At 35.3% G+C, this 13,564-nt stretch overlaps 1 protein-coding gene across 1 annotated transcript; it reads left to right on the top strand.

The window, feature by feature from the left end:
* Window positions 1–3,307: 3,307 nt before the first annotated feature.
* Window positions 3,308–11,948, top strand: LOC108361062 (protein ABHD17C-like). The gene is made up of 4 exons (XM_017613593.1): window positions 3,308–3,460; window positions 6,342–6,367; window positions 11,507–11,686; window positions 11,745–11,948. The coding sequence occupies exons 1-4, from the start codon at window positions 3,308–3,310 to the stop codon at window positions 11,911–11,913; spliced, it is 528 nt and encodes a 175-aa protein (XP_017469082.1). The 3' UTR covers window positions 11,914–11,948.
* The last annotated feature ends 1,616 nt before the right edge of the window (window positions 11,949–13,564 follow it).

Here is a 13,564-nt window from a genome sequence, read left to right on the forward strand (position 1 = left end):
GATTAAAAATTAGAATGTGTGTGTGAGCTTGAGTTCGAATTTTAAAATTATATTGCTGGCAAACGTTATACTGTCTCAATGATTTTACCTTGTAATGTTTTTATCATGGCAAAATTCAAAATGTTTTATAAGAAATTTGTTGGCTTGTTGATTTGTTGATTTTTTGTTCAAATTGAAAAGATTGCCTCATTCGCACACTTCTCTCATGCTTTTTTATCGTAGTTATTATTCTGTTGACATCTAAATTGCCATACATTTTATGTCGTTGCCAATACATTGTTTTCCGGCGTTTCCTCTGTGAAGTTTTATAACTACATTCATAAAAATGTTACTAATTTTGGTTTATAATTTTTTCCATCTTGCTATTGCTGAATATCAAAAAGGAATTAATAAATAATAATAATAAGTTAGTTACAATTTTAGTGAATGGTTCTTGCAAATAATAGTATTTTGTTTTTGAAATGACTTGATCGCCGGCAGGAACTAATCAACTTTTTTGCCAAAACCAAAGCAAACGGGAAGGAAAAATAGTTGTTCATTAACGATTTGTCCGAAATATTGTCCTTGAAACGCGATACTGCTCACTAAATTTGCAAAAATCAAATTTTTTCACCTAATTGTTATATTTTTCTTCATTGTGGTAAATTTCCACATCATCACAATTCATACCTACTTCCGCAAAAATCACCCTTTTTCGTATTTTCCTTGTTAAAAGTTATTTTAAGTCATATATTTTTATCCCCTTATTCCTATAAAATAAAAATTTTAAAAAGCTTTTTAAATTGCCGTTTGCAAACATTTTTCAATTTATAAACCTTTTTAAAGCTTAGTTTTTATGAATAAGGCTATTAGAATTTAGCACAATTAAAACACGTTCCCTATCGAAAAATGTATTATTAAGAAAATTGCCTGTTCTCACATTTTCTTTCAACATCCAATTCGACTTTGTTTACTTTTTGTACAGATATGTCATCGCCGCCAGGACGGCGCAATCTTGTATTCTATCTTTCTTGTCAAATATGCTGTATATCTAACTGTCATACTACTATTAATGGTAACCATATTCATTAAAATCGTTTCAATTGGTAATAAAAGTAGTTTACATACTAGTCTAAATATCTTTTTTAGTATAAACTAGCTTTTTTAATTCTAAAATAAATCAACAATCTCAAGATTTATAAAGAATTTGTCTTCAAAAAATACGTTCCAAAGCATCCCTGTGGATATCATAATTCAAATGCAAATTAGAATAGAAATTTTGATGCAAAAGATTTTCCGCGATAATAATCATACAAATTTATCATCTTACTTGTCCGTATGTCGCTCTGGAAAGAAATATATTTTAATTTATATGTTTTCTTAAAAATAAATGCAGATTTACCTATTTTTTCCACTGGCAGGCACGAATATTGTATTCAAAACAGAAACAATGGCAACGAATTTTACACACATTGTTGTATTTTAGCGCAAAACGATAAGTTTCACAAATATTTTAAATTATTGCCTGGAACATACACATTTATCGTTATTATCGGAAATGCAAGACTTGGCATGCATTTTTAATTTCTTATTTAATGAATTCAAATGAATAAAAACACATTTTTCTAAAATATTTCTCAATTTACATTTTAAAGTTTTTTCTGAAACTTGAATGTAACTCTGTGCGGAGAATGAAAGAATTGAAAATCAGGTGATCTCAGCTGTTTTCAAATGTAAACAAACAAAATGGCGCTTTCCATACTTGTAAGCCATGATACAAACAAGAAAGCAGTTCCATTTAATGACATTCGTTGTTGTTGTTAACCGTTTGACTTTTAATAAAATTATGGCATTTCATCAAATTCATGCTACCTGATCTCTAGAAGAAATATTTTTTTTTAAAGCAGACATTTGACATTTCATCAAATTCATGCTACCTGATCACTAGAAAAATATTTTTTTTTTAAAGCAGAAGATTTTATCAGTACTTTCAAAGATGTGGAATATGATGGACTTGAAAATTATGCCGGCTACATAATTTCGAAAATGGGGTTGATGACTAGGTTTCCGAACGCATGAAGTAAGTGATCAAAATATACTTCCATATCGTCGTTTTAAGTACAAAACCGCGTATCGTCGTTCTGCAAAACCGCCAATAATTGGATTTGCTCACACAAGCTCTTGGCTCAAGCCTTATCCATTCGTCCTGAAATATACTAGCCAGAAATGTGATTGCTTAATAAAAAAGAGAACCATTTCGAAATATGAGTGTTTTTACTCTCTAGAAAATAATTTATGTAAACTCATATAGGCAGTTTTGCATTTTGTTGATACGCGGTTTTGTACTAATACGACGTATGTTAATTGTTTATCGGAGGGCGGTCTGTTCAAGCCGACTTCAGGTTTTTTTTTTTAAGTTCAAAATTTTTGAAAGCTAATTTTTTGCAAAATCTGACGAGAAATTTAAAAGTAAATTTGAACCTAAACATAAAAAGTTTTTAAGTATTTGGGAAGAACATTCTTTAGAATTAGATTTTTAGATCGCAAGATTGCATCCAAAATAAGAAAACGAAAAAATAACAGCATAATGCGCGCGTGGTTTTTATTATAAAATAAAAAGAACAATTACAATGAAGTCTCCTTGATTTGAAATATTAATACATTGGCATAAATATTGGAAGGAAAATACTCCGATTTTTTGTTTTAATATTACCAAATTGCAAGGCCGATGATAATACTCATAAATAACTTCAAAAAATTTTATTATCCGTCAAAAGTTGTTTATTGAAACTACTTCTTTTTTGCATCATGCTTGCAAAATGTATTCAACAAAGTGTGATTGATTTTTACATTGCTCTCATAAGAAGCAGGCTATAATGTCAAATTGAAATGAATTGTTAACCCATTTGAAAATGTGTTTTTTTTTCAAATTTGTATTAAAAAAAAATACACACAAATTTTTCAAGCAACAAATTTTCTTAATAAACGTGAAATTGTTAAGAGATAAGCCGCCGAGAAGAGCAAGTAAGTACATTTAAGTTTGGTAATAAGTAAATACGTTCGACTTTGCTTAAATATTTAATGTAAGGAAACCAAGATGAAACGGAGCAAAACCTTTGAACGTGCGCTGTATGCAATAAAAGTCAGGACACGAAAATAGTGCGATGTTTTAAACCACCTAGTTGCAAATTAAGACGGCAGCGATGGGAAGAAAGCTGTGGTGTTGTACTACGTGATTCATCTCGCGTTTGTGAAAACCACTTCAAGGAAAGTGATGTCCAAATCAAACACTTTCCAACGAGCTCGTTTATACCCACGCGCAGTCCCAATGCCATACGAAATAACTGATACAAGTGAGGATTTAGTACGCGATCAGGATACATTCTTTGTTGAAGCCCAAACTCAAACAGACGGCTCTTTAGAATGTACGTTGCGAACAGAAATATTTCGGCTTACCGAAATAATTAAACCATGCAAGCAAGTATGGAAGAGCTTAAATTAAAACCGCTCGAAGCAAGGTCTTTAATGGAAAAGGTCGTATGAAAAAGAATTAATTTCAAAATTGTTAGAGTTAAGTTCACATATAAAATTGGTAAAAAATGTAAAATCATACTTTTATAAGTGTCGAATAATGTTTAGGATAAAAAATTGAAATATAAAAATAAACGCACAAAAGCTTAAAACTTGGACAATTAAAAACAAGAAAATTGCTAAAACGATTTTAAAGCATTGTTCACTCAAAATCGGTACACGTTCCAGCAATTCCTGTACAGCAATTGTTTCAATGTATTAAAAAGTTGCAATGCAGATCGTTAGACAATAGATCTACCATTATGAGGTTTAAATTTCATAGTACTGGCTTTTAATTTGACAGTTTTATTCGTTTTGGAATTGGCTGCTCAAAAAATAATGTTGAACAAATTCGTTGAAAATCCGACATTCTCGAGATAAAAATCAAATTAAAATTAAATATACCAAAAACTTCTAATTTTCCTCCAAAAATCAATGAATGGATTCCTTCTGCTTAAACTAACAGATTAAGCTAAGCATAAAAAAAAATCATTTCGCACCAGCTTATGGATAAGGCTCTTTACCTCAATTATAAAAAAAAATCGGCTTATCAGAAGAAGATCGCGCGAAAGAATTGGAAAACGATTATCCACAGTTCAGCGAATGGAAGCTATGCCAAGACTTAAACCTTATCGAGGTATAATATATATATTTCTGTTACATTAAATAAATTTGATAACAAAAATCGCACCCGTTTACTTTACCCCAAATGTTCACACCAAATGTGGTATTTTTTAGCAATGACTAAAAAACATGTTTAAAACTTGACTTCGGTCAACTCCCACGTTAAAAGTTTTAAGCTAAAAAGAAACAGGGTGATATCCTCTTAAAACTAAATTTATAGAAGTTGACACAGTTGTCAAAGGGATATGAAATGACGAGAGAATCGAAACAGTCTCATTAAAACTCGATCAGACTCCACAACGGGTCATATGATCCCAGAAATATGCTGGAAGGAGCGCTTGCATAAAGTGTTAAGCCATTGTATCATTTACTTTAGACCTTCAGTAAAGTTTTGGTTGATTGTAAAGAAAATTAATTATTCACAGGTAACTTTAAATCGGTTTGAAGCCAAAAGATATGAATAATGTTCTGGAACTCACCAATTTAAAAATATGTCCTATTTACGTCAAATCGAAGGTATCTATTCAAAACAAAATAAGTAGAGATGCGCGGACTATGAAAAAACCTAAACTAAAGATAGCTTAGTGGAACAAGTTGATTACTCAAGTCTCTAGAACGGGTGTTCCGAAAAATTTTATCAATATCAAAGAAATTATCTGTTATTTATTTATACAAGCAAAATATGAAATTTCGCTAACATCTATCTATAGCGGACTACTTCCCTTTATTTTTTCATATATTAAATATTATTTTCTGAAAACCTGTTAAAAAGATATAACCTATTTTGTGCGTACCGATTTTGAGTGAACAATGCTTTATAAACAATTTGTTTTATTTTATTGACAAAATAAATGTGATGTAAGTAATGTAAGTAAAACAAAACTATAATCGAAATAAAAGCCTAGGGCATCAGTGCTGATAAGATACATGCATCACTAAGGGTTAATTCGTTTGTTTATACTTTTTGACATTATAGTACCTTAAAAGAGAGCCGCACTGAGTTGTCTATCACACCTTGTTTGATACACCTTGCATGCTTGTAAGCCTATACAATGATATTAAATATGAAATAAAAGAATGTCAAAAATTAATTTAAATAAAATTTTGGTATTGTTTATTTTTCGAAATCGCTTCTAATTCTTTTCTTTTATATTCAACAGTTTTTGTTTTATTTGGTTTTTTGCTCTTATGTCTGCGAATTTCTTCGAGCTCTTTTTTCAGCTCGTAAACCTTTTCAGTGGCTAACGATCTATTTGGCAAATTTTGTCTAAAATGGCAAATTTGAATTTATTGAAGTTGTACGATTTATTCGGTTGTAAGAACGACAGTCTTAGCGTGAGGGATCTCATTTCTGTCCTGAAGGACATCCATTAAAACTTAGGCAATGTGTACAAAGTGTTGACGGTAATGTTTCAAGGTTAGTTTTTACTTTTTAAAGATCGAATTTGTACAAGTTAAGCTCTACCCAGAATTGCAGANATTGAAGTTGTACGATTTATTCGGTTGTAAGAACGACAGTCTTAGCGTGACGGCGTGAAGTGTTGACGGTAATGTTTCAAGGTTAGTTTTTACTTTTTAAAGATCGAATTTGTACAAGTTAAGCTCTACCCAGAATTGCACGACGGTAAAGCGGTCAACGGTTAACCGCTGTCAAATTTAAAACTCACAAAGGCGTATGGAATGGCGCATTATTGCGGCGGCAGCGGTTTTACCGCCGACGTTTTTCGGTTGATTTAAATTTATTTATATTTTTACCGCCCAGCGGGGACGGCACAATGTTGAGTGAGTGTTGATTGTAGTAATTTTTATTATTTTCGCAAGTTTGGATATGTTTTCATCCGTTTTTATTTCCAGAAAATTTATACATATGCACGTATCGAAACAATATTTAATTTTAATGATAATTTTCAAATCAAAATGACAACTGTCGTGCGCCGCAACTGTTCTCTTAAAGGGGAAATACACGACACCAGCTTGCTGACACCATCAAGTGATTGTACTATCAAGCTCGACGCATGTAACATACCAGCATGCTGGTACAATCTTTATTTCTTTACAAATTAGGTCCCGAAAAGATCGAAATGAGTAGAGCCGAAATTTCATAATTTTTCTACCATTTTGTAATTTTCTAATTACTTGCATATGCTTTCTATTCTTTATCTTTATAGGCATATGATTGTCTAAGAGATGAGGGGTATATCCATTTTCGATTCAACCACTCCCTCCACGTTGAAGACCCGGACTTTCAGCAGCATACGAACACGATTGAAGGGTTGTGGCGTCACGTAAAATCCTCGATGCCTTAATATCATCGCAAAAAGCCATTTCTTTAATGGGTATTTGGCTAAATACATCTTTAGCCGAAATTGTAAAAATTTTCACACGGATCCATTATACACCCTTTTAAAAATTTCAAGGAATTTGTGAAATTAAACCTGCTGAAAAGAGAGAAGATTATGAAATAGACATTTCTTTGTAAAAAGACGAATATGTGTGTTACTACTCAAATATTTTTTAATTTTATAGGTTTACTATAAGTTTCCTAGTCCCTAGTCGTAGGTGCATGCACAAGAAATGTTATAGTATACCTTTGACAAAAGAAGAGGGACTTCTGTCCGCTTCTTTGGCAACACAGAATGAGAATTATGCTAAGGGTTACAATCCCTAAGCGCGGCCAAAGGCCGCCTACGCCGAAAGGAGTTGCGCTTCTCTTCTCCGGCAACACAGGAATGAGAATTCTCCGAGCCGTTCGCCGCAAAATGGGGTTTCAGACAGGGCGACTCCCTTTCAAGTGACTTCTTTAATCTGATGTTGGAGAAGATAATAAGAGCTGCAGAACTGAACCGCTCAGGAACAATTTACTACAAGAGCGTGCAATTGCTGGCTTATGCCGATGACATCGACATCATCGGTAACAAAAACCGCGAAGTATGTTCTGCCTTTTCGAAGTTGGATAGGGAAGCAAAGCGAATGGGTTTGGTGGTAAACGAGGACAAGACGAAGTATCTCCTGTCATCAAACAAACACTCAGCGCATTCGCGCCTTGGCACCCACGTCACTGTTGACAGTTACATTTTCGAGAAAGTAAAGAATTTCGTTTACTTGGGAACCAGCATAAACACCGATAATAGGCCGGTATTATCACTTGCGAAGCGAATGAATTTGGCGAAGCGAACGGTTTGGCGAAGCGAATGGATTGGCGAACGCAACTTAAATATGCATTAAGAGTGTTCGCTTTTACCAGCTTGTGCAAGTTCTTTGCATCGCAAACACTTTCAATACCTTCTCTGCCTTTTAATTCGCTTCGCCAAACCGTTCGCTTCGCCAAAATCATTCGCTTGGCAAGTGATAATACCACCCATAATGTCAGCATTGAAATCCAACGCAGAATCACTCTTGCCAACAAGTGCTACTTTGGACTGAGTAGGCAATTCAGGAGTAAAGTCCTCTCTCGACATACGAAAATCACGCTCTATAAGTCACTCACCATGCCCGTGCTGGTATATGGCGCAGAAGCATGGACAATGACAACATCCGACGAGGCGGCTCTTGGAGTGTTTGAGAGAAAGATTTTGCTTAAGATTTACGGGCCTGTACGCGTTGGCGACGGCGAGTACCGCAGACGATAGAACGATGAGCTGTATGAACTTTACAACGACACGGACATAGTGCAGCGAATTAAAATACAGCGGCTACGCTGGCTTGGCCATGTCGTTCGAATGGACACCGACGCTCCAGCTCTGAAAGTATTCAACTCGGAACCCGCTGGTGGTAGCAGAGAAAGAGGGAGGCCCCTACTGCGATGGAAAGATCCNCCCCACTGCGATGGAAAGATCAGGTGGAGAAGGACTTGGCTTCACTTGGCGTTTCCAATTGGCGTCAGTTGGCACAGAGGAGAAACGACTGGCGTGCTTTGCTGAACTCGGCCAAAATCGCTTAGGCGGTTACAGCGCCAAAAAAGAAGAAGAAGAAGGGTTACCATCACTTAGCGCGGCCAAAGGCCGCCTACGCATAAAGGAGATCAGCTTCTTTTCTCCGGCAACACAGAAAGGAGAATTTTGCATGGTAATGGTTACAATCCTAAGCGCGAAAGAAGTTCTGCGAAAAAATACTGTGGATAGTGAGCCGGTGTTGCACGGACTAGGATTGTTTTATTCAAAACCTTTGTAAAGTGATGACTATTGACAGCATGTTGCATATCCAATGAAAGCTTGATTAATTTCACTGGTCTACAAGGGTTTTGCGAATAAGACGGGACCTGGTGTTTCCGAACGGATTTTTCGTGCTGAACACGAATCTGGGGTCCAAAACTTCCCATCACGTCACGTTTTCGAGAAAAAAGGGGTTGAAACCCCTAAAAACAGCGTTTTTGGCCATTTTTGAAAAATTGTAGAGCTGAACCCTGACGTGCTACAAACTTTGTATATGTCAGAAATTAAAGGCTAAATCGTGCCCTTTCGAATGAGCCCTATGCCGAATTAATCGCATGCACCCTTAGATCAGGGGGTGTATTTGTGTCTAGGAGTCCAATTTTTATATCCACCATATTCGACCCGTCATCTTAAATTTTTAAAATCTAACTGCAGATTCGTAATCAGCGACTTTTAATATAGTTAAAACCTTGGCATTATTAATTTTCTATGATCGTTTAAGATTAAATTCTTTCTGTGATCAATTTTTCCTGCACCCCTAAACACAAATACACCCCCTGCTTTAAGGGTGCACGCGATCAATTCGGCATAGGGCTCATTCGAAAGGGCACGGTTTAGCCTTTAATTTCTGATATATGCAAAATTTGTACCACGTCAGGGTTCAGCTCTATAATTTTTCGAAAATGGCCAAAAACGCTGTTTTTAGGGGTTTCAACCCCTTTTTTCTCGAAAACGTGACGTGATGGGACATTTTTGACCCCGGATTCGTGTTCAGCACGAAAAATCCGTTCAGAAACACCAGGTCCCGTCTTATTCGCAGAAAAAAAGTTGAAATTTGTAGACCAGTGTTTTCGATTTAATTCTACAACTTTTGCATATAACAAATAAGGTGATAAAATGGGTTTGTAAACACGTGCGATCATTATACGATGCTTTACAATTTTGACATTCCAATTCGCAAAATTGTATTTGTGTGCGAAGTGCGATTTCATATTCAGCAAACGGTTGTTTGTTCAACCTTGCCGGCTTGAATGCCTCCGTTGCTGTATTTTTCTTCAGCAAACAGTATTTATCAAACGCTTTGATGATGCTATCAATTGTCGAATATGTTGATTTGTAGGTAACACATTTGCACCACTGCCGTCATTTTGATTTGGTTTTGATTCGGCGACGCTACAAACATTCGCTGCTACCGTTATTCGGGAACAATATGTTAAATATTTGTGTGCGCGCTACGATTCCACAGAGCCTGGCTTCCAACCAGGTTTAACCCAACATCAAAAACTAGAAAACCAAAAAAATATTTGTTTTTGTTATTTTATGACCTTATAACAATTATATTCAACAATTTTCATTGAGTTCGAGGCCGTTTTTTATGAAAACTTATTGTGAAAGAAGTCTGATGAGGATATGTGGGGATTTCCGAAATAGCTATCACTTCTACATTGTTTTCATATTATTGTTGCTTTTCCACAATAAGTTTTCATTAAAAAACGGCCTCGAGCGCAATAAAAATTGTTGAATATAATTGTTATAAGGCCATAAAATAACAAAAACAAATAACTTAAGGACGAGCACACCTAAAAGTTAAACATTCTAATAATAGAAATATTAACAAAAACCAACAAAACCAACAACCACATGATCAAGTGAATTGCAGCGGATTAGCTGCGCTTGATTGTAGTTGGCTTAACAAGTGAAATAGTGGAAATAAGCAACAGGAATTAACAAGGCGAACTTATCACAGTGCGTAGGCAACAGCCTGAGTCAGTGGGATCGTCGGTTCGAATCCTACTGAAAGAAGTCTGATGAGGAAATGTGGTGATTTCCGAAATAGCTATCACTTCTACCATTTTTTCAAATTATTGTTGCTTTTCCACAATAAGTTTTCATTAAAAAACGGCCTCGAGCTCAATAAAAATTGTTGAAAACAAAAAAAATATTTTTCTAATAGCGGTCGTCGTTGGCAGGCAATGGCAAACCTCCGAGTGTATTTCTTCCTTGAAAACAGCTTCTAATAAAAATACAATCGCTGTTCGGAGTAGGCAGAAGACTGTAGGTCCCTTTGTGTGACATCAAGGCGCACGCCACGAGTTGGAGGAGAATCTCGGCCATACACTAACATATGTGTAAGCGCCAATCTATTATTATGTTATATGTTTCCACCCCTCGCTGACCAATCAGCCACAGAAAGTAGCAATCTTGTTTTGCTTGGACTCAGACATCTTANGGCCATACACTAACATATGTGTAAGCGCCAATCTATTATTATGTTATATGACCAATCAGCCACAGAAAGTAGCAATCTTGTTTTGCTTGGACTCAGACATCTTGTTATTCGTTATTAGATATATTACGAATGTTTGTTTCCATTGGCCATTCGGAGCAGTCCAATGGTTGTGGTAAACGCAAACCCAATATCGTCTTCATCTTTGCAAGTTTTTCACTTCTGACACTGTGTTTAAGGTTTAAAATATTCTCTTTATTTGCGTCTATTCACTTCGATAATAATCTCTACCATACAAATGCACTTTTGGCAATACATCTAATTATTTAATAGCAATGGACAACGAAGTCCGATAACATTTTAGGCTCTAATGCTTAATGCAAACTCGCAATATTATTCTTAGGGCTAAGTTAAATTTAATAACTTAACAAGTACATATCGTCACCTGAGTGGAAGATCGACCTTTCTCGGCAATCAGTTCGAAAACGCCCTATCTCAGAAAACATTTCAAGAACGCCCTACTTCAGAAGTTAATTCAAAAACACTATCTCAGAATTTTGTTGAAAAACGGCTTATTTCAGCCGCCGATTCAAAAACGCCCTATCTCAGCACATTTTCAATTTATTTTCAGCTGAGATAAGGAGTTTTTGAACCGAATTCTGAGTTAGGGCGATCTTCGACCAAATTCTGAGATAAGATGTTTTTCAATCAAATTTTGAAATAGGGCGTTCTTTAATCAAATTCCGAAGTAGAGCGTTCTTGGAAAGTTTTCTGAGATTGGGCGTTTTCGAACTGGCTGCCGAGATAGGTTGATCTTCCACTCAGGTGACTATATATTTAGTTTAATTACGTAATCTTCCATCTATTTATTTACATAATTATATTACATTTTGTATATGGCATTTTGTCATGTTTCATCAAATATATATATTTTCATACAATTACGACTTTATAGATTTAATATCAGTCCCGAAACCATTATTTTATATGGGCAAAGTATTGGAACAGTGCCGACGGTTGATTTGGCTACAAAGCATGAAGTTGGTGCAGTTATTCTTCATTCCCCATTAATGTCTGGATTAAGAGTGGTTTTCCGCAACACAAAGAGAACATGGTTTTTTGATGCATTCCCAAGGTAAGTACCCATATAATTATACAAACATGTTTCAGATGAAAAATAATGTTTGCATTAGTATTGACAAGGTTTCCAAAGTGAAGTCACCTGTTCTTGTAATACATGGAACCGATGATGAGGTCATAGATTTTTCACATGGGATCGGCATATATGAGCGCTGTCCAAAAGCTGTGGAACCTTTATGGGTGGAGGTAATTGTATTTATATACACAACTCCGCAAATTTAACTTAACAGCAGACAATTTCTTGAGAAATATTTTTCGAGTTTCAATTTCTTCAATTACACAGTGCTACAAAAAAGAATGAAGTAGAAATAACTGGGAAATGGTGTCGAGAAAAACAAGAATCGAAATATGAAATTTGCCAAACACCCCCAAAATCTTGACATACGGTTAAAACCCGGGGTTTCGTACCTCTGCGCACTTCATTGCCTGTAACTTCATTAACTACACTGGTTTACAGAAAAAATGCACACTGGATGCCACTATCCAATTCCTATGTATAATTGCTCACTGATTCCGAAAATCGGGTTAAAATTCTGACTACTTAACGGCCACACACAAAGGGCCCAGGCCCTGCGGAGTGATAGCACGCACTGCTAAGCACTACAAAACATCGGCCGCCGTTAAGCATATAACAGTCTGAATTAATCTTATAAAATGGCTATCCTGCGAGTTTGTTTTTTTCAATGCCAAAAATAAATTCTGAAAAAAGTTTTGAGTAAAAGTAAATATCGCCAAAAACATTAAATCGCTGTCAGAGATTCATTTTTTTTAACATCTTCCAATAGTGCCACTGCTAAGAAAAACATGTATGGGTATTTATTAAAAAATGTCATTTATTAAGTAAAACACTCGAAAATCAAAAAAATTTAGCCTGATTTGTGGTTGCGTGTCATAAAATTCTTAACGCTGACGACACACAATCAGTTTTGCCTTTCAATTTCCTCCCACACATTGCTTGTCATCAAAATTGAAAGTCATTACGTAGGCTGCATTCAATTTGAGAAGCAATTTTACTATCAACATGTCTTCAAGAAAACAATGTAACTAACTAGCTTCTGAAGACCATTTTCCATTTTTAATTCCATTGTAAATTAACATTTTAACATGCAGAAGCTTAGTATTTTTTTATTTTCACAAAATTTAAACTCAATTGAAAGTGAAAAATTTAAACCAAGTTGCCCATTCAAGTAATAAATATTTATGGCTGTGTGTTAGTAAAAAAGTGTGACTGTATTGAAAATTGAAAGGGGAAAATTGAATGTGTAACGTCCCGGTAAATAACGATCAAGTGTTTTTTCTTACAAACATTGCACTTAGAGAGTTTTGTATCATGTTATGTATGGTGTACGTCAGACATGGGCACATTTGCCCGTATGAGCTTTTTTGCCCGTACGATTAAGCGAGTCCATTTCGCGTACGCCACATATATGAGCAGCGGTGATCACTACCCCAAGTAAACACGAGCTGAAAGTGTAATTGTGTTAGTGTGCCAATTACGTTTGAATGATTTTGCGTTCATTTTGTTACGCTCTCGCATGTATACGCATGTAATGCTTACGCTCTTTAAGCAGGCGCTCATTCTCTGTCCATGCTTGTATATGGGCAAATTTGATATCGCTATAACTGTTGCCAACTTTGTGCCTTTCGCAATAAATTAAGTGCGTTTAGGGAATTAAAACTAGACAATTTTTTAGTTTAGCGCTTGTTTCGTTCTTTGGTGCCCTTTTCAATGTAATTTTATAATAAAAACGTAATTCTATGGTAAAATTTTATATATTTTGTTCATTCATTTATTCATTCCAAACGTACGGAAAACTTTAACCGTTGACTTACACATATGTTAGTGTTTGGCCGAGCTTCTCCTCTGGATAAT

The sequence above is a fragment of the Rhagoletis zephyria genome, unplaced genomic scaffold, assembly GCF_001687245.7.
Source record: "Rhagoletis zephyria isolate East Lansing unplaced genomic scaffold, Rhagoletis_zephyria_1.1 Rzeph_scaffold_00691, whole genome shotgun sequence".
Classification (NCBI taxonomy): Eukaryota; Metazoa; Arthropoda; class Insecta; order Diptera; family Tephritidae; genus Rhagoletis; species Rhagoletis zephyria.

Coding starts and splice junctions, on each gene's coding strand:
- LOC108361062 (XM_017613593.1), top strand. CDS start 3,308: ATGCCATACGAAATAACTGATACAAGTGAGGATTTAGTACGCGATCAG. Junction 3,461..6,341: donor TAATTAAACCATGCAAGCAA/GTATGGAAGAGC, acceptor TTATCTTTATAG/GCATATGATTGTCTAAGAGA. Junction 11,687..11,744: donor TTTTTTGATGCATTCCCAAG/GTAAGTACCCAT, acceptor TGTTTGCATTAG/TATTGACAAGGTTTCCAAAG.